The 24,215-nt window shown below is 47.4% G+C and overlaps 1 protein-coding gene across 15 annotated transcripts in view; it reads left to right on the top strand.

Moving 5' to 3' along the window:
• Positions 1 to 8,678, top strand: part of Nhej1 (nonhomologous end-joining factor 1) — a 96,346-nt gene extending 87,668 nt beyond the window's left edge. For 9 of the 15 annotated variants that reach the window (XR_015628733.1, XR_015628731.1, XM_087566725.1 and 6 more), the window contains 3 exons: positions 6,870 to 6,987; positions 7,479 to 7,597; positions 8,005 to 8,472. Coding sequence is in view for 13 of the 15 variants with exons in the window: in XM_087566725.1 (XP_087422851.1) it covers positions 6,870 to 6,987; positions 7,479 to 7,597; positions 8,005 to 8,079 (312 nt within the window). In the remaining 2 variants the exon portion in view is untranslated. 15 annotated transcript variants of the gene reach the window in all.
• The last annotated feature ends 15,537 nt before the right edge of the window (positions 8,679 to 24,215 follow it).

Genomic DNA, 24,215 nt, shown 5'->3' with positions numbered 1-24,215 from the left:
CCATCTCTCCAGCCCAAGGATTAGAATTTCAAGACAATTGCTGATACCTCATAACATGTATCACATGTGACACCAGTCTGAGGCACACAGCAGTGCCCCAGTGTGCCCTTCAAAGGGAAACACCCATTTCCCCCAAATACTTGCTCTGTTCTCTTACTAATGGCCTCACTAGCTCTGTGGTATAGGTCTTCACATTCTTGGTCTGGTCTTCTTCCCATTCCCTCAAAACAAGATAAATTTATGAATTGTGTGTTGTGGAAGCTCAGGTTTGTTTTCTTCTTTTTCTTCCTCCTCCTCCTCCTCCTCATCTTCCTCCTCCTCACCCTCCACTTCATCCTCTTCTCCTCTTCCTCCTTTCTTATTCATTGCTGGGGATCAAACCTAGGGCTTCACTATGCTAGACAAACATCCTACCACTGAGCTATGCTCCAGTCCCAGCCTCCCTTTGACTTAGGATTTCATTTTAGATTTCTAGATCATTCCTTTGTTACATCTACCCTGTGCCTGACTCCTCTCATGTGACACCCAGTGTATGAGCTTGAAGGTGTGTTGGTCATCTGTGCTGGCTAATTTTGTGTCAACTTGACACAAGCTAGAATCATCGGAGAAAAAAAGCCCCAGTTGAGGAAATGCCTCCATGAGATACAGCTGTAAGGCATTTTCCCAATTAGGGATCACTGGGGGAGGGCCTGGCCCACTGTGGGTGCTGCCATCCTGAGCTGGTGGTTCTGGATCCTACACGAAAGCAGGCTGAGCAACCCATGATGAGCAAGCCAGTAAGCAGCACCCTCCGTGGCCTCTGCATCAGCTCCTGCTCCAGCTTCCAGTCCTGCTTGAGTTCCTGTACTGACTTCTTTTAATGATGGAAATAAACCCTTTCCTCTCCAATTTGCTTTTTGGCCATGGTGTTTTGTCACAGCAGTAGAAACCCTATCTAAGACACCATCCTTTTGGAGATGCTTGCCACCTGTGCTGCTCTCACCCGAACCATGGCACCTTGCAGCCTATCTTCCCTTCCTCACTCAGGGCCACCCTTCTGAACATAAAGTGGATAATTTCATCCTCTGCTACATCATGTCACGATTCAGATAAACACAGGGACCTGCCATTTACCTGCCACGCTTGTCTTCTCATGCAGTGAGGCCACCTAATTTACCATTCATACTGAGACACTTGAAAAGAGAAAAGGGCTCTAAGAATAATCAAAATGAATAGTAGACATAAAATAGACTGCTCTGGAAAACAACTCGACCACACGGATTACTCTCTCACTTCCATTTAGAGCTTTTTGAAATGTACTTTGTGATATTTTCCGTGACCTCTGTTTAGAACTATATCACAGAGCTGGATAGATGGCTGTGCAGTCGATAGCACTTGCTGTTCTTCCAGAGAACTGAGTTCAGTCACCAGCACCCACCTCACGGGGCTGCAGCTACCTGTAACTCATCTCAAGGAGACCTTACACTCATGCCCAGATGGATGGGTGGGTGGATGGATGGATGGGTGGGTGGATGGATGGATAGATAAGTAGATAGATTAAACATATATGGCATTCTTGTCCCTCTCTACAATATTTTGACTAAGTTATTTTATTTCACGGACTCATTTCTTTTTCTTCCCACGACACTCTCTCTGTCTCTTTCAGTCTCTCTGTGTGTCTCTCTCTGTCTCTGTCTCTCTCTAGAGAATTTAGCATGCCACATTTACGCCATGGCACCCATGTGGCAGTCAGAGGACAACTTGTGGGACTTGTTTCTTTCCTTCTTCCATGTAGGTCCTGGGAATTGAACTCAGAATATGAGGCTTGCTTGGAGGCTTTTATTCCACTGAGCCATCTGGCCAGCCCCTAAGAGTATGAAATTGGTCTTCTCTCTAGAGTGTAAGCCTCAAGAGGGCAGCACTTGCTCAGTCCTGAGCTCCTTGGTGTTTCTTAGGCTTCAGTAGGCTGATAGAGATGGCTGAAGAGATCTGCTCATTAGATGCATCCTAAATCATTTGTGTTCTTCCCATTTGCTGATTTTGCAACCCCTTGGCAGTGAAGGGCTTAGAGGAGTTTTCTAACGCTCAGAGAGAAGCTAATTGAGAGAGTCACCAGGAGTCCCAGGATGGAGGTATGGGCACTGTAGGGAGACAGCAGAGTTTGCCACAGTGCAGGAGAGAGGTGAGGATGTCTTACCTTTAAGGCAATCTCATGTTGGAGGTCTGACATTGATGGCTATGACAGGGTGAGGGTTAGTCCCTGTGCCTTGGAATGATGCTAGCTCTGGGACAAATGCCAGAAGCAACCCAAAGGAGGATGCTAGAGGGTTCTGGTTAGCTCGCTTCCCCTGGTCTTTCTATCTGTTTAATCTTTCCTCAGACAGAAGCACATATCTGTAGGGGAGCTGGGTATTAGTGTGAGCTTTTCTCGGGATTTTAAAGCTTCCTTTTCTGGAACATCTCAGAAGAAAAAAGAATGAGGGAACAGACCACATACCTCTAGTTGAAAGTGCCCATTGAGTTCTTGCCAACAAATCCTCTGGGATTCCTCTAATTTCTGTCTGCACCGTGGGTATGTGTTTTGGATTTGATCAAGTGGTGATGACTGAAAAAGAAGGTGGTCAGTTTGGGCCCTAAGAGCAAAGATGGGCTGCAACAAGGAACAAAAACAAAATTAAACAAAACAAAAACAAAACCCAAAAAATCAAAGACACTCTATGAACGTTCTGTCATTTTGGTTTCCCCAGTGTCTTACATGGTGTAAGCAGGAACCAGAGCCCTAGTGAATTGTCTCAGGAGGGTAAACATTTGTTGGCAATAGAAGGATTATACAGTGACTGATGGAGGGTCATATAGTGGTTGATGCAAAGGTCATACAGTTATACAGAGGCTGATGGGTTACACAGTGCTGATGGGAGGTTATACAGTGGCTGATGGAGGGTTTTACAGTGGCTGATGGGGTTATACATTTGTGATGGGGGTTATGTAGTGGTGAGAGGAGGGTTGTACAGTGGCAATGTGAGGTTATACAGTGGCTGATGGGAGGTTATACAGTGGCTGATGGAGGGTTTTACAGTGGCTGATGGGGTTATACATTTGTGATGGGGGTTATGTAGTGGTGAGAGGAGGGTTGTACAGTGGCAATGTGAGGTTATACAGTGGCTGATGGGCTCTACAGTGGTGAGGAGTGGCTATACGGTGCTTGTGACTATTGATGTCAATGATGGAGGACCAGGAGTGAAGTAAATGTAACCAAGAGTTCTGAGTCCACATTGTTTCAGTATTATTTGGGGGCCTAGGAAACTTTGGCAAACACCATCAAGTAGAGAAAGTAAGTTATGAAACACAAAGAAATCCCCACAATGTGACCCTAACTAGGGTTACAATCCAGTGGGTGTGTGTTTAGGTTTCTCATTGCACTCTGCGTGACACAGCCCACATATTCACACTTTCGTGCTGCACATATTCCCATGGTGCTCAGCGTCTAACTGTGCAAGGTTCACCTTGCTATCACCACTTCTGAAGCTTTTTCAGGGAGTTCAGTTGGAATTCCCTGTCTTCTCTGGCTTCCTGTCACCATTGGCTTATAATTCTGTAACAGCAGATCACTTAACACTGTCACACACATGCAAATGTGAGTTCTCAGAGGTTAGCTTTCACTAATGTCTGGTCAATGTTTCACTCAGATCTGTTCTGAGGAGGGCAGGACTGAGGTGGCCACTCCTTGCACCTCCTCCTATAGTGCCTGCTATCTATAGTCCCAGCCCCCCCCCCCCCATCCCCCAGAGAGGGGCTTGAATTGTCTCTGGGCTAATCAGATGGACTAGTCATGCTGTAGGCTCACCTGACTCTTCTTGCCCTGCCGTTCTGGTCAGTGACCCGCTCTATGCTGGTACATGGTGCTCCTGGCTAGGCATACTTACAGCAGGAGACACTATTTACTTTGCTTAGTTCCGACTCCAGCATTCTTGCTTTGATCTCTGTGGCCTGCCCCACCTCGCCCCTGCCATTGTCCTGCCCTGGGAGCTAATGCTGCTCCTTTCCTAGCTCTGGTGGCCATATACCTCTTTTCCCTGGCTATTCTGGGGGCATGTGCAGGGATTCCATGATGCTGGAGGGCTCCAGTCTATACCAATTGCTGCTTCTCCTGCCCACCCACATTCAGTTGCTTCCTTTTTATCTGTCTGTTTTCTTGTCACCTTAGTGATAACAGATAAGCTATGATGTAAGAGATTGTAGATTGCGAGCCTGGTAAGGGCTAGATTTTCATTTTGACTAATTATGCTGTACAGAGAAGCAATAAGTGTGGTTTTATATTTATTTCCTAAAGGCGGACTGCTTAGAATTAACTGTTTTTCTGCTTACTAGTTGAGACTGACTACCTCAGCCAAATGCATACTGCTAGTGCCTGCCGTGTTCATTCAGTCACAAACTGTTGAGTCCCTAATGGGAGAGGAGCTATTCTAGGTGACAGGAAAGTGGTAATGAAAAAGAGGGGGAAAGTGGATTAATATTTAAAGTACTTAGAGCATGCACACGATAGACGTTTAGTAAATGATATTGCTAATATTTTTCTGGGACTAGACCTGTGAGTGGGATAGCCGTTGGCAATGGGGCCAGTCTCTCTGAGAAGGGGAGAATAGAGGTAAGACCAAGGTTAGGTCTCTAGACTAGGTTCAGAGTAGTCATGGCTTGAGTCCCTTTTTACTTCTAATACTTCATTTCAGAGTTAAGAACATGTGCCGGAATAAAATATCAAGTTTAGCAAATGAGTCTGTTTTATTCCATGTAAAGGGTAGAAGTCAGTGGCCCTGGACTGCCTGGACCCTGCCCAGCCTGTTTATGCAGGCTGTGCTGTACCTACCACGTCGTATGTGGATGACTGGAGAGGGTGTACCCTTCTTGAGGAAACACCCCAGACTCTGAAAGGGAGAATCCTTTGCTCTCCCTGCTGCCAGGGCTTGCTCCCCATCAAGTAGAGGGCCATCCTTTGGAAGAAGTAGCCTATGCAGTAGAGAGCTGACTCTAGTAAGGAGAGGTAGGGCACAGGTGCCATGGCCTCTGTTTACCCTTGGTTTCAGTCCCCTCCTCAGGGAGTGTAGTTGAAAATGGCTGGTATGATAACTCACGGGGATTACTGCTGGAGGCAAAGTTTAGACTCCAGGCTCCCTGATTCATTGTCTGTAGTTTCCAGTGAAAGTCCAAGCCTTATTAAAACAGGGTTATATTGCAATAAAATGAAAGAAAGTCCAAGCCTGAGGTAGTGTTTATGAGGTGAGGTTGGAGGAAGATGAATGTTTATTATCCCCTGTTGGATCAACAGATTCTTCAACCTCTGCCCTACTCAAGGGAGACCAACTGTAATCCTAGTGCTCCAGCACCCAATGCACTCTTTCTCACGAGTTCTCTATCCCGTTCTTCCCCCACAGTGGCTTTCAGAGATGACTGTGAGGCTGAGCAGGTAGCTTCGTGGTAGAGCATCCACCTAGCATGTGTGCAGCCTTGGGTCTGATGCCCAGCACTGAGAAGAACCCTGAAAGCTCAGGCGAGGTGCCTTGACTTGAGCTGTGTATGAGTGAAGGACTTTAGTGATTCTCATGTAAGCTTCTAGCCAACTACTCACATGGACCTGCGGATTTGGCTGGGAGGTCTCATGGTTGACATGCTTAGGGTCAGGTGAAGTACTTTCTGGACTCATTCCAGGATCCTGAAGTGCAGCTAGATTTGGGACACCATACTCTCGTCATATTTTTTTATTGTATTTTGTTCAGTCTTCAGCCATTCTTTCATCTCAGTTCAGTTGGAAAGAGAATTTGGCCAAGCATGTTGCTGTGAGTGTGCACTCACGGCACACGGCAAAACTGATATACTTAGAGTGGTTCCTCAACTTTCAGTCCATCATCATCTTAAGGAGTCATTCAACTTTTTTCTAGTCACCCCCTCTCAGGAAATTATAATTCCACAGATATAGCGAAAGTCGGCTTATGGAGCCTGGACGGTGGCTCAGTAGATGAAGGTGCTACGAAGTCTCAGGACTTGAGTTCCACCCCCAGAACCCGTGTGATGGGAGGGGAGGACCACCTCCCACAGTTTGCCTGCTGACTGCGTTTACATACATGCTTACATAAATAAGTAAACGCAAAAATAACATCTCTGTGTTGTATGTGTCTTTATGTTATTGTTCTGTGAAAGAGGAACGTTTCTCACCCCTCAAAAACCTTCCCACCCCCTTGGAAGAAGAATCCCCCCACCGATGAGCATGCAGAGCACAGCAAAGCACAGCTGGCTTAGTCCAGTCTGAAAGCGGGCGGAAAGGTCCCCAAGCTCTGTTGACTCTGACTAGCATCATGTCATCATCACTTTGTTCTTCTTTCTACTCTGTTGTTCCTATTTGTCCCTTCCCCCAAACTGGCTTCCATTCTTTTTCTCGTTCTTCTGTGGAAGGAAGCTGAGGAGTAAACATAGTTAAGATGGCAAACCATACAAGCCAGGGACACTTAGGGCGGATAAGCTTCTTTGCGTATGGCAGTGCTCCTGGGGACCGAATGCTAGGCAAGTGCTCTGTGAATGAACTGTACTGCCAACACAGGCAGACAGTGTCCTAAACAGCCCCGGGAGGGCTCATCTCTTAGGAAGAACGAGGCCAGAGACATGTGGAGCATTCACAGGAAGCAGAAACAGAGAGAGGCGCAGAGTGGCCTTTCAGAGGGAAGCACACAGGGAGCCTCTGGGCTGGCTGTGGCAGCAGGCCTCAGCCCTGTGTTAGACTGTACTTCTCATATGGGTTTGTCGGGTTTATTTGGGGTCGATGGCAGTTCTGTCAGTGGGATATCAGCTCTCTTTCCTCTACACCTCCAGGCAGATCAATTACAGTATCACCTTTCCTCTAGAAATTGCCAGAGGCATGTGCTGTTGGTGATGGAAGGCCATTTGCCATGAATCTGCAGAGCCTGTATGTGGCAGTCACAAAGCAGCAGGTCCAAGCCAGGCAGAAGCATAAAGGCTCTGGTGAGTATCCCCAGTCTCAGCTATGTCTGCTTGGGGTGCTCTGCGTATCCGATTAGCAGTTCTAACCATATAATCTATTTACATTCCAATTAATAAAAATTAAATCAATTTAAAAATTAATTTCCTGTGTACTTTACCCACATATCAAATGCTCAGTAGTCATGTGGCCAATGCAGATACAGGACACTTATCTTACCACAGAATATCCTCATTACTAACACTGGCCCAGGTGCTCATGATTTAGCAAGAGAACGAGGCATTTAGAGACTTGACCACCTCTTGCGAGTCAAGGAAACTCATCCTACGTGCTGAAAGTGGGCTTGGGAATTTTTATAGGAACAGGATTTGCTCAACGTCAGCTAAAAGCTGGCTCCTTCAATCTGTTAATATATTAATAGCAAACTCTGCCCTTCGTCCACCAAATGCTTGGTGGATGCTTCTCTTCTAAGAGTGGGCATCTCTCTGCCTTCTATTGATCTTTCTGATTTCAGGAGAGCCTCAGACATCAAGCAGCACCTCCCCTCAAGGAACTGATAGCCAGCTTCAGAACCAGCCAGAACAGCAGATCTCTCCCACTCCAACCCTCTCAGAGCCTGAATGTGAGCCTATGGTGAGTCACACATGAGCAGTTCCTGGGTGTTCTTCCGAGCACTGGAGATAACTTGGCACCTGAACCTCATGGCCATCGTCCTGCAGTTGCTGCCTGGTTGACACCACCTTGATAGTATGAGAGCCTGTGAGCTGATTCTAAACTGCAGAGCATCTTGCTTGCCCATATCCTCCCTTGCCACCTCCTGCCACTCGGGCTGCATGATGAACCTTCACTCCCTTTTCACCTTACTCTGCTTCCATTGATGGCCTGTGAGGGACATTGGCCTGTGAGGGACTTGCCCACTTAGACTCTTACAGCACTGCCTAGCATCAAAACATCTGTCAGATACTTTAAGAAGGCTTCAACCAACCAGGAGCCAAGAGGTCTGTTTCAAAACAGAGTAACTGAGTTTCCTTTCCCTCTAGGCTGCTTCAGGCCCTGTGCATAGAGCTCAGCTGGTAAAGGCCAAGAGGAAGAAGCCCAGGGGACTCTTCAGTTAGCTCACCATGTCTCAGCCACCGAGAAGAGAGCAAAACCGCTTCCTAGCATCACCCGGAGAGGAGCTTGCGTGGCAAAGCATCCGTCAGAGGCCTGAGTTTGTACTGACAGGCCACCTGAGTGGGAACTCCATCAGTGGAGCCTGAGTCCGACGAACTGGCAGTTCAGATATGAGTGACGCCAGCTCCTCGTTTGGTTGACGCCAGCTCCTCGTTTGATAGCATTCTTTCTCTAGAACTAGCATCTGTGGCAAACTTAGATACATGAAGCGAGTTTGCAAAGAGGTGCATGCCCAAAACACCAAGCTGTCTTTCACAGGGGTCTCTCACCAGTCCTACATGACCCTTAGAAAACTGCTCCCTCAACACAGAATAAAAGATGCTCACATTCCTCAACCGTTGGGGTTACTTGTCTGTGGTCTCTGGACCCCAGAAGTTCCCGAGAACAGAACTGGGTCTCCCCTAGTCTTGGTACCAGCTCTATCCTGCAGATCCTTTGTCAGCTTCTGTCATGAGGCCTGAGGTCAGTCACAGTTAGAAACCTTGATCTTGAGAACTCTCTCCATGGTGGCACAAGACAAATTACATTTCTGTCAAGCTTGGGTGTGTTTTTCTGTCTCCTTCCAAAGCATAGAGAATAGGCTAAACCATAATGTCAGGACAAATTACAAATGGCTTCAAGTAGTAGGGCTAAAGTCAGGTCCCATGGATGGGGGAAAAAGAAATTTAACAACATGTGTGTGTGTGGGGGGGGGTGTCTGTGTGTGTGTATGGGGGGAATCTGTGTGTTTGTGTGTGTGTGTGTGTGTGAATGAGTGTGTGCTGTGTGTGTGTGTGCCTGTGTACCTGTGTTTCCATGGCTGTGACCCGGTATGTCTTTCTATACACACCCATACATACTACCACCACTCTGGCTCAAGACGGTGGTCCAAGACACTCTGTGTAGCCCCAGCTGGCCTGGAACTCACTATGTAGACCAAGCTGGCCTATGAACTCAGAGATCTGCCTCCCAGATGCTGGGACTAAAGGTGTGCACTGGCTTAAACTATGTACAAGAGGATGATCTTGAACTTCTGGTCCTTCTGCCTACATTTAAGTGCTAGGATTACAAGCATGTGTGCTGGGGGTTGGGGATTTAGCTCAGTGGTAGAGCGCTTGCCTAACAAGCACAAGGCCCTGGGTTCCGGTCCCCAGCTCCGAAAAAAAGAAAAAAGAAAAAAAAAAAAAAACAAGCATGTGTGCTACCACATATGGTTTGATGCAGTGTTGGAGATCAGTCCAGAGCTTCCTGCATGCTAGGCAAACACTCTGCCAACCCTACAGACACCCCTAAATTTGACTTTCTCTTTCTTCACCCCACTTTAAATAGTGAAGTAAGTATAGCTGTGATGCCAGGGAACAGGAACTGACCCCCAGACAGAACTGGCGTCTAACAGTGTCCAGTTAAAAATCATTAAGGCTAGGATGCCCCAAGAAGATTTCTATGAGTTCAAGGCCAGCTGGGCTGCAGAGTAAGATAGTGTCTGAAAATGGAGGATGGTTGTGTGAGACGAGCAGAATCCAGAAACCACTCCTGGGCACCTAGGCTTGTCTGCACAGCCCCCTGTCCTTCTCAATCATGTCTTCCTGCATAGTAAGACCACCTGAAACCAGCCTTGACAGCAGTAGAAAGTGAACTCAAAGGCTTGCTGGGAACAATATGGTAGAGGAAAGGCAGAGGCAGAAGCAGAAGCCTCTTCGGTGTGCTTGCTTTGGAGTGCTTCCCCATCTGTGTCTCCTCCCCCTCTCCCTGAGACTGATGTCTCTGCCCTATGTCAGTCCATGGAGGTAGGACCATACAAGCTATGCTAAAGTACTAATCACTACAACAGTTAGAGCAGCAGTAATAAGCTGGGTGTGGTGCCGCACACCTTTGATCCCAGCACTCAGGAGGCAGAGGCAGATAGAACTCTTGAGTTTGAGGCCAACCCCATCTACAGAACTAGTTCCAGCCCAGCCAGGGCTACACAGAGAAACCCTGTCTCAAAAAATAAATAAATAAATAAAAAATAAAGGAAAGAGCCACAGTAATAACTGGCTAGCCTTCCTAGAGCATTTGTGTACCAAGTAGTCTGTCCAGACGATTGTCTCACAGCATCATCTAAAGATGGTACCAGGAAACTTAGTCGTGAAATTACTGACTTGTTAAAAATCATGTAGCTAGTGAGTGGCAGCCCAGTTCGTCACAGTTTATTAGGTACTTGACTGAAAGTATTTCCAGGAAGATTTTTCATCTTCTTGCAGTCTTCCACAGTCCATGCCTCTATCCCAGACCCTGCCTTCAAGTAGAATGGCTCTCCTCCATGCAGCCTCTCCAAGACAGGAGCCCCTGGGGATGCTGGGACTTTCTGCTGGCCACACGTTCTCCTGCTGCCTGCCGCTCATTTTGCTTTACCTTCGGGCAGGGCTGCATCACCTCAGGGTGTGCCCTGTGGTAGACACTTTTACCACACTGAGGCTCTGTGTCCTACTCTGGCTAATCCTTCTGCCCAAATGGCAGCCTCAAGCAGGCACTCTTAATTATGACTCCCCTAAAATTACAAGGGAAGTTCTCCAAACAACTTTGTTCATCTTCCCATGAGATTGTGGGACTCTGTCAAAAGAGTATGCCCCGTCACCTTCCAGTCCACTGCTTCTGTGTTCCCAAAGGCTGCTGCCGCCTTGGGGGTATTGCCCAAATGCGTCGTTAAGGAAACATTACTGCCAGAAGCCCTGGCTCGGGCATCACTGAAGCCCTTACCCCTAGCTAGGGTGATGTTTGAGAATCATTCATCCCAGGGCAACTCCAGGGAAATCCCCGCTTTGACAAATTGGCGGAGCCAGGCTCTATTCCAGCCCTGCCCCCTGGCTTGGGCCCCTCCCTGAGGCCCCCAGCCTGGCCCAACCCCCATTCCCCATGCACATAAAAGGGTCGAATTCTCGTGGCTGCTCCATAAATTTTATTCCGTAAATATTAGTTTTCCCTGTGTTTAATAAAGCAGTGGCCCACCTCCCCGCCTACCCGCCCGCTCCCCGGGGCCGGGGCTGGGGCCAGGGCTGGCTGGTGGGAGAAGGGACTCTTTCAATTGCTTTGGAGTATTTTTAGAAAAAAAAATAATATAAGGTGGTTTACACGAGCAAGCCAGCAAGCCAGGAGCAGGGATTGGGACCTCGAGGAAGTTCCTGCAACTGGACCTAAAAAGTAGAAAAACAGCGCCACCTAGGTCACGAGGCCTACTTGGCCTTGCTGCTAATTCCCTCATGCTGTCAGCTAGGGACCAGCCAGCTAGGGCAGGGAAAGTCCTCTGTACTCTAGCTGGATCGTTCTCCCTTACCTGGTGTCTTATGGGGTTTCCCAGCAGCCCTTCCAAGCAGAGACCAAATTGGGTTCTGGAAAAACCCCACCAGAGCTATTCCTTTCTCTTGACACCAAGACCTAGCCTTCTGATCCAGGAGTGTTTCCAAGGGATAGTAACATAACTGCGAAGGAAGAAACCACCTCATCTCCATCTTCCCTGGAATTCCTAGAGCCCAAGGTGACAGAGAGAGGGGTCTGGGCTTCTGTACTCTGGACTGGCAGGGTGCAGCCTGGCTAGACCAGGGCACTGGGGAGGACACTCCTCGTTCATGTAAGCCTCCCTTAGCTCCTGATCCTTTATTGCTACTACAGGTGGGAAGAGTCAGGAGCATCTGAACCGTTTACGCTGCAGAGGTGGTGAGGATGGGAGGGATGAAGAACTGCACCTCTCCTACCTGGCTGTTGATTCTCCAACATCCCTGGTGTTGGCAGGGGCAATTCCTTCTCTCACTCTGCCTTTATTTTCTCCTACTCAAAACTACAAAGATTTGCTGCACAGAATTTAAGGGAACCCTAACTCCTCTAATGACTTCAACCTGACATGAGCTAACCTCTGCTAACCCCATTAATGTCCCCTGTGCTAACAGACGCTTTTCTCCTGTGCTTTGGTTTGCTCTTCTTCGTATGAGAGTGTCTAACTAGCTGGAAATGTCACCATGATGATGTTATGGTACTAAAGGCACAACTACGTTAACAGTCTTTTAAGCAATCAAAATGTATTTTTCTAGGTTCTTCTCTGAGTAATTTGTCTTTTGTAATAGTGTTTGGGGTGGAAGGAGCCTGTTTGAAAGGAATAAATGACATAGTGTAAGGAAGCCATCAACCATAGTTACTCATCCCTGGTACCTGGAAAAGTTAAACAGATAAAAGTTACTAGGCTTTTAGACACAGGAGAAACCTCAGGCAAAGGAGGAAGTTGCTTTTATGGGGTGGCCTCTAGTTGCTGATCCCAAGGATACTATTATGATATCAAAGATCAAGGTTGTTTGTTGGGCTTGGCACCTTCCTTGGTCCACTTCCCTGGGTCTCAGAAGACCCTCCCTTGAGGGAATGAGAGGATTGGGTTGAAGCATCTTGTGTGTGAGGGATGGGGACCCCGGGAATCCCTGTTGGAGAAGCTCCAGTCCCCATCTTCTCTTTAATCTCAGAACCCTTTTAGGGAACACTTCCCTCATGGTACTTTATGGCAGTCCATTGTGAACTTACCAGTTCTGTGGTTTCCACCTCTTTGCCCTGGCACATGGGATGTCATTAGATGGCACCAAAGTATTCTACCAAATGCTTCGTTTTCTGGCTAGTAAGTCGTACAGTCTCTGCTTTTCTTTCTGGATCCCAACAGACTTTTGGTTGCTTCCCACACCCCTGGAACCCTGTGAGTGCGTGCTGGCCTCTGGGCACCCAACTTTCATGGACTTCTGAGAATCTGACCGACCTACCAGGGGAACCCGGAAGAGGCACTGAAAGAACTCCAGGGTGTGGGGAGCACACAGCCATTGACTCACCTGGGAAGATTGTGCCAGGATTACTTGTCCTGCTGGGCCAAGGGCCAGTAGTTAAAGGAGCATGCAGTACTCTACCTCCTTGAGCTTTGGGGCCCCAAACAATGGCAGAGCTGGAACTGGGGAGTGGGACTTGGGGGCTTTTGGGAGTCCCTTCTGAAATCTGGGTGTTATATTTACTTTTTCATATGGGCAGCTGGAAGGGGAAGCCCATCCCAGCTCAGCATTGTTGTCTAACATGGTTAATCGGATCCTATAATCCTGCTGTGGAAATATTGGGCCTCACTCAAAACAATAGAGACCAAGAATATCGTGGTTAAATTTCAACCAACTGCCTCCCTGGCCTGTTTGCCTAACCCCTACCTCCCTCTCTCGGGCCAGAGTCCTCCCAGCTTTATGGACCCCTGATAGGATCGACAGGCTGGTCAGAAGTCGGTGACAGGAGAGGAGGGAGAGACCGTCCTCTCCACGGCTGTTCCGTCTGTCCTTTCCTCCCTCCCCAGGCCTTGAATGGGGAACGGGATGATAAGAGAGGTCAAGAACAAGTGCTGCTTGGTATCATGAGTGGGAGAGCAATTCCGCACTCAAGACATAGTCAGGAGAGACTTCTGATATTATTGCTGTCACCTGAGGCCCCCAGGGCACTGAGCAGTGCCAGTGGGTCTTGCATGACTCTTGGAAGGAATGGGAAGACACTGGTTGGGAAGGCGCAGTGCTAATAAACTGAAGGTCTGCTGAGGTGATGCTGATGGCAGGTTGAGTGGTCTCATGGTGGTGGCTAGCTCCATGGTGTTGTTAACTTTGATAGCTGTGAAATAAATGTAGCAAGATAATTTAAGTAATTATAATATCAAGCCAAAGGAATAAATTAAAATAAAAAGAAGCGTGAGTTTTGAGTCAAAAGATAAGAAGTGTCTGGTCATGATCTGTTCATCAAGAGACAGAGAAAGGTGCCTCTGCAGACTCTGAGCCTCCTTGGGTTTGCACTTGGCTGTCATACACCCCAGATGTACAGGCCTCAGGTTGCAGCCACACTGCTTCTGGAGGTGTCACCAGTCAGTGACGTGAGTTACAGTGAGGCCCCAGTTCCAGCACTGTGGACTATTGAACGGTCAAAGTGTACATGCATTTTTAGGATTTGAAGAATGGAAATAGCAGACCTGTGCCAAGTGAAACTGTATTAATCTGTTCGTATAGGGCGGGGCAGTACAACAGTGAAGAAGTCTTGAAACAATTTTTTCCTAAGGGTGCTGAGTGATGGGTGGCAGGGTTCCTGAGGAAAACTCTCCAAAGCCATTGGAAAACAGACACTACTCAGTGGGAGAAAGTGATCTGGAGAGCAAGCAGTTCCTGGAAGTAAGCATCCAAGACATGCATACGCTTCTGGGTGTGAGTCCCCAAAATAAGTTAATGGTGGTCAACAGCTGGGACTGAAGCAGGCACGTGCACGAGCACCTTGATGATCTAAATACAATGGAAGCACATTCACATTCAAGTGGTTGAGAGAGCGATAGACAATGGCCATGTCATTGACCAGAGAGTAGGACATGACTTGAATTGCACATGGAAAAGATCGGTGGAAAAGAACAGATCAGATTACTACAGAAGACTTGAAGGGGCTGGCACCAGTTTGTTGGCAAAGTGTTGGGAACAGATAGAAAACAAGAATTAAGGAGCACACATTAACTCACACCATGTATATAATGAGCATCCCTGCCAACTGGTGTGTGTGACCTCTGTGTGGCCACATAGACACACCTTGTTTTCAACAACCCTCCAGAGGCCTGAAGCAGACATTTAAAGGATGGGCTTTATTTACCCAGGTTACTCAAATGTATGAAATAGTGTCTGTCTGCCTCTCTCCCTCCTTCCCTCTCTCTCTCTCCTCCTTTCCTCTCATTTCAAAATCTTATATATAACTATTATTCTGTACTTACTCTGAACTACGTTGTGTTCATCTACATTTACATGTCAGTACCTTCAAAGGGTAGATTATCTTCACTTTGAGCTTCATAAAAAATCGGAAGCCACCTTCATGGGCTGGAGGTGTAGCTCAAGGGTACAGCACCTGTCTAGCATGCTCAAGGCCCTAGGCATGCTGCTGGGAAAAATGAGTAAGGTGGAATCTTTAACAATAAAATTGCTTTTTTAAAAGGAAGAGGAGAAACAAAGACAAAGGAAGAAAAGAAGAAAAAAAAAAGGGAACACACAGCTGGGCAATGATGGCATACACCTTTAATCCCAGCCCTCGGGAAGCAGAGGCAGGCAGATCTCTGAGTTTGAGACCAGCCAGGGTCTCAGAGAAACCCTGTCTTGAAAAACCTAAATAAATAACTTAATGAATTGATTAACTGATTAATAAGGAGAGGAGGGGCTGAAAAAGTGGCTGGTGGGTAGGGTGCTTGCAGCTCTTGAAGAGGACCAGGGTTCAGTTCCCACTACCCACATGATGGCTACGTAGCCACTCCTAGCTCTAGCTCCAGGGGATCTATGTCCTCTCCTGAACTCCACCAGCACCAGGTACACATCCATATGTACATACAGGCAAGACACCCATGTGCATAAAATAAGTGCGATCTAAAAACAACACATTTTAAAAGGAGGGCAAGCAGCAGCAGGATCCAGAAAGGAAACCACCCTTGCTCAGAAAGTAGAAAGTCGAGCTCACTCCCTGGGCTGACCTAGCTTATCTTTCTCAATCACACAGCTCCCTTTGCTCTGTCAGGGGCTTGTCGGGCTTCTCAGGGCCCCACTCTAGGCCATTCTGTCTACTTAGACTGCTCCTTCCCCAGTTTTATGCCTGTGTCAAAAACCTGTGATTCTTTCGGGTCTTTGCAGAGTGCCCCTTCCCAGTGAGGTCTGTGCTCGCCAGTTTACCCACTGACCTCCCTCCCGTCCAAACCACCCTATAAGAGGACTGATCCGCAAGCCCTTGCCTTGTCCATGTGCTCTGTTCATTGCCCTCCCTAAGTTCTTTCTAACACAATGTATATTTTACTTGATTCATGTTTGTTTTTAATTGTCACCCCAATTCTTCCCACTAGAACAAAGTTTCATAAAAGCCAGAATCTAGGTTTTTTTTTAAAAAAAAATTTTTTTTTGTCCCTGCTCCATGGGTGATTTGCACTTACCACCAAGTTTGGAGGCCTGGGTTTGTTCTCTGGGACCCTCACGGTAGAACACAAACACACAGGTACACATTGTGCTCACACAAAAACACACACACTCGCGTGCACACACACACAGACATGCTCATGCACACACACTAATTTTTGTCTTCTCATATCCCAGACACCAAGGAGAAATATTCATTAAGTAAATGTCTTTTTGTTGAGTTAATAAATGAAAAAGATTCCTATACATTCCCATCTTTATATCATCAGGATCTAAGAATGTCTTAGAAATGTGTGTTTTTAAGCAATATAATATGTATTGGGGGCACTCTAGTGTGGTGGGGGCTAAATATCTTTTATCAGCTATTACTGTGGTGGAGTGAGTTTTGGTTTGTAAAAGCTGAGACGATCAGTAAGTACAAAGAAGTAAGTATGTTTCTTCTTGCTTTTGTTACTCCAGGTCAGCAGTTCTCAACCTGTGCCTCTCGAGCCTTTTGTGGGTTGGGCAAACCTTTCACAGGGGTCACTTAAGACCTTCAGAAAACACAGATATTTACATTATGATTCATAACAGTAGCAAAGTTACAGTTATGAAGCAGCAATGAAAATATGTTTATGGTTGGGGGGTGTATTAAAGGGTTGCAGTGTCAGGAAGATTGAAAACAACTGCTCTGGGTCTTTAGCATCCTTTGGGTGATATCTGCTAGGAGGGCCTGGGTGGAAGTGGGAATGGAAAATACAAATCAAGCATTAAAAAGCTGACAGGCATGGAAGAGCAATACTCCAGTGTGGGATGGTGCCCATGGTTGGACATTCCCTGAACTAGTATTTTCCAAGATTTTCTCCTAAACAAATAATTCCAAATAGAGCCACTAGGGCACAAATAAAGCCCAGTAGCAAACACATCATCATCCTGTTCAGAAATACAATTTAAATCAGTTCTTCAAGAGCCGGAGAGATGACTCAGTGGAAAGAGGCCTTGCTGCTTTTGCAAAGGACATGAGTTTGGGTCTCAGCAGGCAGATGACAACCACCTTTAACTCCCATGCCAGGGGGATACGATGCCTCCTTCTGCTCCTTCTGACTTCCATAGGCTTCTGCACACACACACACACACACACACACACACACACACACACACACTGAAGTATAAATCTTTTTAAAAATTAGAATACAAAGTAATAGATTTCATTATGACATTTTCAAAGATTCATAACATTTCAAAATTCTTTCGTAGTCATCCTTCTCCCACTGCGTCACCTTCCCATCTCTTTCTGGTCCCTTTTGTCCCAAGTAGTTCACCTATTCCTCTGCACCTTCCCACCCCTGCTTTTACGTCACATGCATTCCGTTACCCCATCTTTCCCCTTCCTCCTCCGTTTATTTTATATTTGTGATATTAGAAATTGAACCTCGGGCTTGCCCATTCTGGACTAGCCCTCTACCACGAGCCTTTATCAGCCTCTTCCCCTTCTTCTTTTGAGATGGGGCATCACTGTGTTGTCCGAGATGACCTTGACTGTTTTCCTGCCTCAGCTTCCTAAGGAGGTCGGGTTGAAGGCCTGTGGCCCAAAGAACATATCTGTGTGACTGTGTAACTACAAATATCTGTTTGTAGGGCGGCTTTCCCACCATCTTTGCCTCTGACTTGAGGGGTAGACACTGTGACCAACTCTGCCTTTCCCTGCTGGTTCAAAGTCATCAAAGCAAAGTCTTGAATGGCCGACTCTCTCTGAAGTGCCCTGTAATGAGCTTACTGTTTGGACAAAGGTACCTTGACATTCTCATTTCTATCAATAGCCAGCTTTCAAAGCATTGTTAGATTTGAGTGGCTAATTGGGCCTCTAAATGTGTTCTGAACTGATCTGAGGGATGAAAGGGAAGCACACTTCTTCCAGATAGGACAAATGTATCAGGAGTTGCTAACCTCTTCCCAACACCCCCCTCCCCAATTCAAAATAGGAGTCAAAATGACCTCAACCAGTTATGGAATTAGAGTATGAGGGCTTAAAAGCCTATGGTAACAACTCTTGAAAGGAAAAAACAGTTCCCTGGATTACACAGAAAAAAAAACCTGACTTGAATAAAGGTCAGCAACCTAGCATGCTTGCCCAAGGAGTCACTCACCGAGCAAGCGTGCCATTGTAGAGACACACAGGTCTAAGTTCCGACTCCCACTCCCTCACGTGCAAGGTCTGAACCACACTTGTAGCTTTTGTAAACAGTTTGTCATCTATACAATAGGTGAGGTGCCAGCTTTCCTAAGGGTTTTTCGAGAGCCCTGTGACTGGGTCATGTCACTTGACTCTTCATTGTGCTTGTCCCACACCTTTGAGTGGCCTTTTCAACCACTGCAATCTTCCTTTTCCGCTCTCGAAACTGATCTTGCTCAGGAGTTTTCCAGCCCTGAGCTAATTGTTTCTTGATTCCATATTCTAGATGGACGTCTCTTTCTCTATTAACCTGTCTAGTTTATAATGCACTTCCCAATGCTTATTTATGAGCAGCATCTGTGCCTTTTTTTTTTTTTTTTGGTTCTTTTTTTCAGAGCTGGGGACCGAACCCAGGGCCTTGCGCTTCCTAGGTAAGCGCTCTACCACTGAGCTAAATCCCCAGCCCCGCATCTGTGCCTTTTTAATTGCCTTTGATTGTAACGAATAGAATAGTAGGTTCCTGGGCACAAAACTGCATCTTCTGTCTTGCCTCTTTCCCTCCATGCCTCTTGTACTGTCGTGTTCAGATAGATGTTCCCTGACAGAAAGATGACCTAGGGATGGGGAGGTGGCTACGTGGGAAAAGCATGAGTGTGTGGAGATCTGATCTTTGAATCTGTAGAGTTCACATACAGTTGCTCATGGTGGCACGTATCCGCAGCCCTAGTTCCTGGTCCCACCAGGAGATGAGAGGTGAAAACAGAATTTCTGAAAGCTCACGGGCCGGCCAGCCTGCTGTGCCCACCAGCAAACAGCCAGGAGGCTCTGTCTTAAGCTTTCCCTCTGACATGTACACAGTGGCTCAGCCCACCCTCACATATGAACACGTACATACACTTGCAGACGTGTACATATTACACGCACACACACAACTAGTTTGTTGTTGTTGGTGGTGTTGGTGGTGGTGGTGGTTTTTGAGACACCATTTCTCTGTGTAGCCTTGGCTGTCCTGGAACTCACTCTGTAGACCAGGCTGGCTTCAAACTAAGAGATCCCCCTGCCTCTGCCTCCTGAGTGATGGGACTAAAGGCCTGCGCCACCACCAACTGGCTAACATAACTGATTTTTTTTTTTTTAAAGAAAGTTGCAGGGGCCTACTAATGGCTACTGCTGTCAGGTCACATACACCCAGTGTCTTCAACTATGGTGGCACATATCCGCAGCCCTAGTTGGTGGTCCCACTAGGAGATGAGAGGTGAAAACAGAATTTCTGAAAGCTCACAGGCCGGCCAGCCTGCTGTGCCCACCAGCAAACCAGGAGAAAGATTTTACAAGTCAGAGGAGTGCTGCAGTTTCTAGTGAATGCTTGAGAGAGTGAACGCAAATCACACACAACAAAGCAACACTCAAGGATAACTTCATGGTTTTCCACCGTCTCAACAACTCTGTGAGGGAGGAGTTGTTTTTGTTTTTGTTTTTGATTTTTTGAAATAGGCTCATGCCTTGTCGCTAACCTGGAATTCCTGAGCCTCTTGCCTCAGCTCCCCGAGGGCTGGCGTTCAGGCAGGTGGCACCACGCCTGGCATTATTCTCATTTTATGAATGAGAAGACTGAAATTCTGAAAGGTCATGTGAGCAGAAGTTACAGAGACAATGTTCTGCTCCCGCCAGGTCTAGTGCTGCTCCTTCTGGGTTAGAGCTGCTGGGCATTTAACTAACCTCAAACCTCTCTGGTAATGGCCCAACACCACTGGGGTTAGAGATGAATTAACCTGGTCAAATGGTATAACTGTGAGGGGGGAAATGGTATTTTAGTAGTATGGATCCTATGGATTCTTATGTGTACGTTAGTATATAGTGTACCTATCATCATATACCATAAATATACTGCATTTCTACTACAGCATTAAAATAAAACTCACTAAAAATGTCAAATGGTTGTTTACCAAACAGATGTTTAAGTTCCTGGGTCCTATGGTGTATTTTCAAATCCCTTTTAAAAACATTTGTCGTTGTTTTGGTTGGTTTTTTGTTTGTTTGTTTGTTTTGTTTGAGAGCAGGTTAGTCTGAACACATAGATATCTGCCTGCCTCTGATTCCATACTGGGCCTTAAAAATAGAGACAAGAATACACACACACACACACACACACACACACACACACACACACACACACACACGGGGGGGGGGAGAGACAGAGAAGAGAGAGACAGAGACAGAGAGTCAGAGAGAGATAGGGAGAGAGAGAAAGGGGATGTATTTGTGTGGACAGTGGCAACTTGTGGGAATCTGCCTCTCCACTCACCATGTGAGCTCTGGGGCTCAAACTCAGGCTGTCATCCTCTGTAGCAAGTATCTTTACCTGTTGAGCTGTCTTGTCAGCCCTTCCAGTCCTTTACAACCCATTATTCAGACCTTTGCTCTCATAGACAAGAAAATAAATCGTATTTCTAAAGCAATAGCTTTTCGTTTTTCAAGATAGAGATAACTGAGGCATAGATGAGATCTAATATGAAAGAAAAAAACACCCTTGCGGACAAACCCTAGCCAGGGCTGCACTGTGCCCTCAGGAGGCTGGATCGAGGACAAGGTATCCCAGACCATTAGTGCCTCCAGAATGGTGCACCTCAGATCTCTCATTATAATGCTAGCAGCTTGGTGGTGATCAGAAAAAAATGTTAGGATTTTTGATATTATGAAGGGACTGGCTTAGTTCAGAAGCCACCCAACATCAGAGTGGCTAAGAACACCAGCAGCTAAAAACCTAAGTTCTTTAAAATATTTATTATTTATTATTATTATTATTATTATTATTGTATGTGTTTTTCCTGAACATGCGTCTATACACCAGATGTATGCAGTACTCATAGAAGTCAGAAGAGGAAGGGCTGGAGAGATGGCTCAGTGGTTAAGAGCACTGACTGCTCTTCAAGAGGTCCTGAGTTCGAATCCCTGCAACCACAATCTGTTGCCCCTCTTCTGGGGTGTCTGAAGATAGCTACAGTATACTTATATAGAATAAATAAACTTAAAAAAAAGTGTTAGATACCCTGGGACCAGAGACAGTTCTGAGCTGTGGGTGCTGGAATTTAAACCCAGGTCCTCTGCAAAAGCAGCAAGAGCTCCTCTCTGCTGAGCCGTCTCCTCAGCTCCAATGATCCAAGTTCTTAAAGCCCTGACTTGAAGTGCTGCAGGCTGTAGGGTTTCATAGTGCATGCCTATAATTTCAAAGTAGAAGAGACAGGATTGCCAGTTCAAGGTCAGGCGAGATCTTGTCTCCAATCAAATAAACAGTTCCAGGTGACTTCTACAGAGACCCACCACTCCCTGGCCTACAAATACTGGGAATAGAACCCAAGGCTCTGTGATTTTCCACAAGCATCGCAGCATCTTGGATGAAGTGGGAGCAGGTAAATATGACCACATGGAGCCATTGCGTACATTCATGAAACATTCAAGAATACCATTTTTAAAGGACTATTTTTGGGCTCTAATACCTGGCCATCTATTTGCTTTGCCCTGTCTCCTCTTTCACACTGTGATTCTTCTCCTTTTGAACGTAAGTCTCTAAAGATCTGACACATGTCAAATAAGAGCTGCATAGGCAGTGAAGCCCTGCTGGGCATCAAGTGCGTCTCTGCCGAGCACTGCCTCCTGAGCTGGGCTTGGGTTTCTCTAAGACTCAAACCTTCTCTGCCAGGCTGATCTCTTAGATGCAGGGATTGAAGATGTGTGTACTTCGAGACACTCACTGTGGAGGGTTACCTGCTGCAAACCTTCTCTTTGTAACAGGAGCTTTATCTAATTAGCAAAATCTCCAAAGCTGATTCTCTGCGTGTGTGCGTGTGTGCGTGCGTGCGTGTGTGTGTGTGTGTATCCCCATGTCCAGAAATTATTTCTCTCATATTTTTTTACCGACTTTTACAACTCCAAGCTTTGAAAAATAACCCTGAGATTACTTTACATGTTTAGGCTACATCTAGAATTTGAGATCAAAGAATTTGGAGTTTGGTTTGGTGGAATATTCCTGTGTTCCTAGGACTTGAGAGGCAGAAGCAGACGTATACTTATATAGAATAAATAAACTTAAAAAAAAGTGTTAGATACCCTGGGACCAGAGACAGTTCTGAGCTGTGGGTGCTGGAATTTAAACCCAGGTCCTCTGCAAAAGCAGAGTTCAAGATCTACACAGGGAGTTCCGGGCCATCCAGAGTACATAGTGAGACTTTGTCCAAGAGGTGAAGGTGAGGGGCTGGACGATGTGTACATTCCAAAACTACCCTTTTCTCAGAACACAATGGTGCTTTGAGATCTGAATCTGGAGTAGGGGCACCTTGTAAACCCTGCACTTGGGAAGCAGAGTCAGGAAGATCAGTGGTCAAGGCCATCTTCAACTATGTGGCAAGGGATCAGCCTGGCTACCTGAGATCCTGTTTCAAATACATGAACAAAACAAACTACCTGGACTTCAAATATAAATCAGTCACAATAGATGGGTTTCTTTTGGCAGAGGAAAGTGGGCAAGTGTGTGTGTGTGTGTGTGTGTGTGTGTGTGTGTGTGTGTGTGTGTGCACGCGCGCGCGCGCGCATAGTGTAGTGTTATGATTTCTCTTTTATGTCTAGCATGGTGGTACTCCAGCGCTCCGGAAATGGAAGCGAGAGAATACAGAGCTCAAGGCTAGCCTGGACTCCATTTGTAAAGAGGGGAAGGAGGTGAGAGTGAGGGTGAGGGTGAGGATGAGGGTGAGGGTGAGGGTGAGGGTGAGAGAGAAAGCTTGAACTTTTTAATTCTAACTTTATTGAATTTGTGGATCCTGTTGCAAATGGCACACGTTTTGACATTGCAGTGGTGAGCTGTGCCCGTTACACTCTTGCCTCTTCTGGTTTGGGCAGTAGAGATTATAATTCATTCTGCCTTCCTGAATGTTCTATTAAGGCGCACAACCTTCATCCCCTTCCCTGGCAGCCTCTGCAGCGTCCATGGCTTCTAACACTTGTGAAGTAGAACCAAGAGCGCGGGATTCCCGCGCAGCGCCTGTTTGCAGGTGGTTTGGGATTTGGGGTCTTTTTTTTTTTTTAACCCAGCACGCTCAGTGCTCTTCCATCTCCGTGGATGTTCCTGATTTAGTGCTTTAGCTGATCCTCTCTCTTGGCCTTTCCCTTTTCACCTTCATCTCCCTTGTTTGTTTTAACAGTGTTTCCAGCCCTATTTGACCCTTGACAAGGCTACATTGCCTCCACCCCCATCCCCCAGTTCTGTGCTCAGCAGCATAGGGTCCCGGGTTGTGGGGCTGTGTACCGGGTCATTACAGAACCCTGTTCCTCCAAGCTGAGAAAAGGAGTGTTGCCAGCGCCAGGGTGGGGCACTAGGTTATGAATGACCTCCAGCTTTTGGGTTTGCTTCTCCGCAGGGGACACCGTAGGCGGTTGTGCGATCCGGCCACTGCCCCCCGCCTCTTGCGTCCGGCTGCGACGTGGGTTGCGGTCTCCGTGGGGGTGGCATCTCCTGTCCAGGAGGTTTGCGCCTGGTGGGGCTCCCCGGAGCCGCGAGGAACGGGAAGGCGAGACCAGGGAGGGGTGAGGCCCGTCAGGACAATCGCAGGCAGCGCAGGGGGCGCAAAGGGCAGCGGGCGGGTGGACGCGCGGCTGAGGAGCGCGCGGGACAGGGCTGGCTAGCCTTGGGGCCGCCCGCCTGAGGGGGAGGAGGCTGTGCCGCCCTTGCTGCAGGTTCGCTGTCGAGCGTGCAGGAGGCAGGGACATGGATAGGGTGCGGTCTGCGCGGGTCCCGAGCCCGGATCTCTTCCATTTCCCCTCTCACTCGACCCCGTGCTGCGCCGCAGACGGCAGCAGCTCCCGCTCTGCCCGAGCCGCCTGACCGCCGGGCCGGGGTGCTAACCGCGGGTCCCTCCAGTCCGCCGGCCCGGCCAGCCCAGCCCAGCCCGCCGGCCCGCAGCCCCGCCGCCCGCCGCCCCCCGCCGTCGCCGCGTTGCCAAAACAA

Source organism: Rattus norvegicus, chromosome 9 (assembly GCF_021556685.1).
Source record: "Rattus norvegicus strain SHRSP/BbbUtx chromosome 9, alternate assembly SHRSP_T2T, whole genome shotgun sequence".
Lineage (NCBI taxonomy): Eukaryota > Metazoa > Chordata > Mammalia > Rodentia > Muridae > Rattus > Rattus norvegicus.
This window is presented reverse-complemented; position numbering and strand designations above follow the sequence as displayed.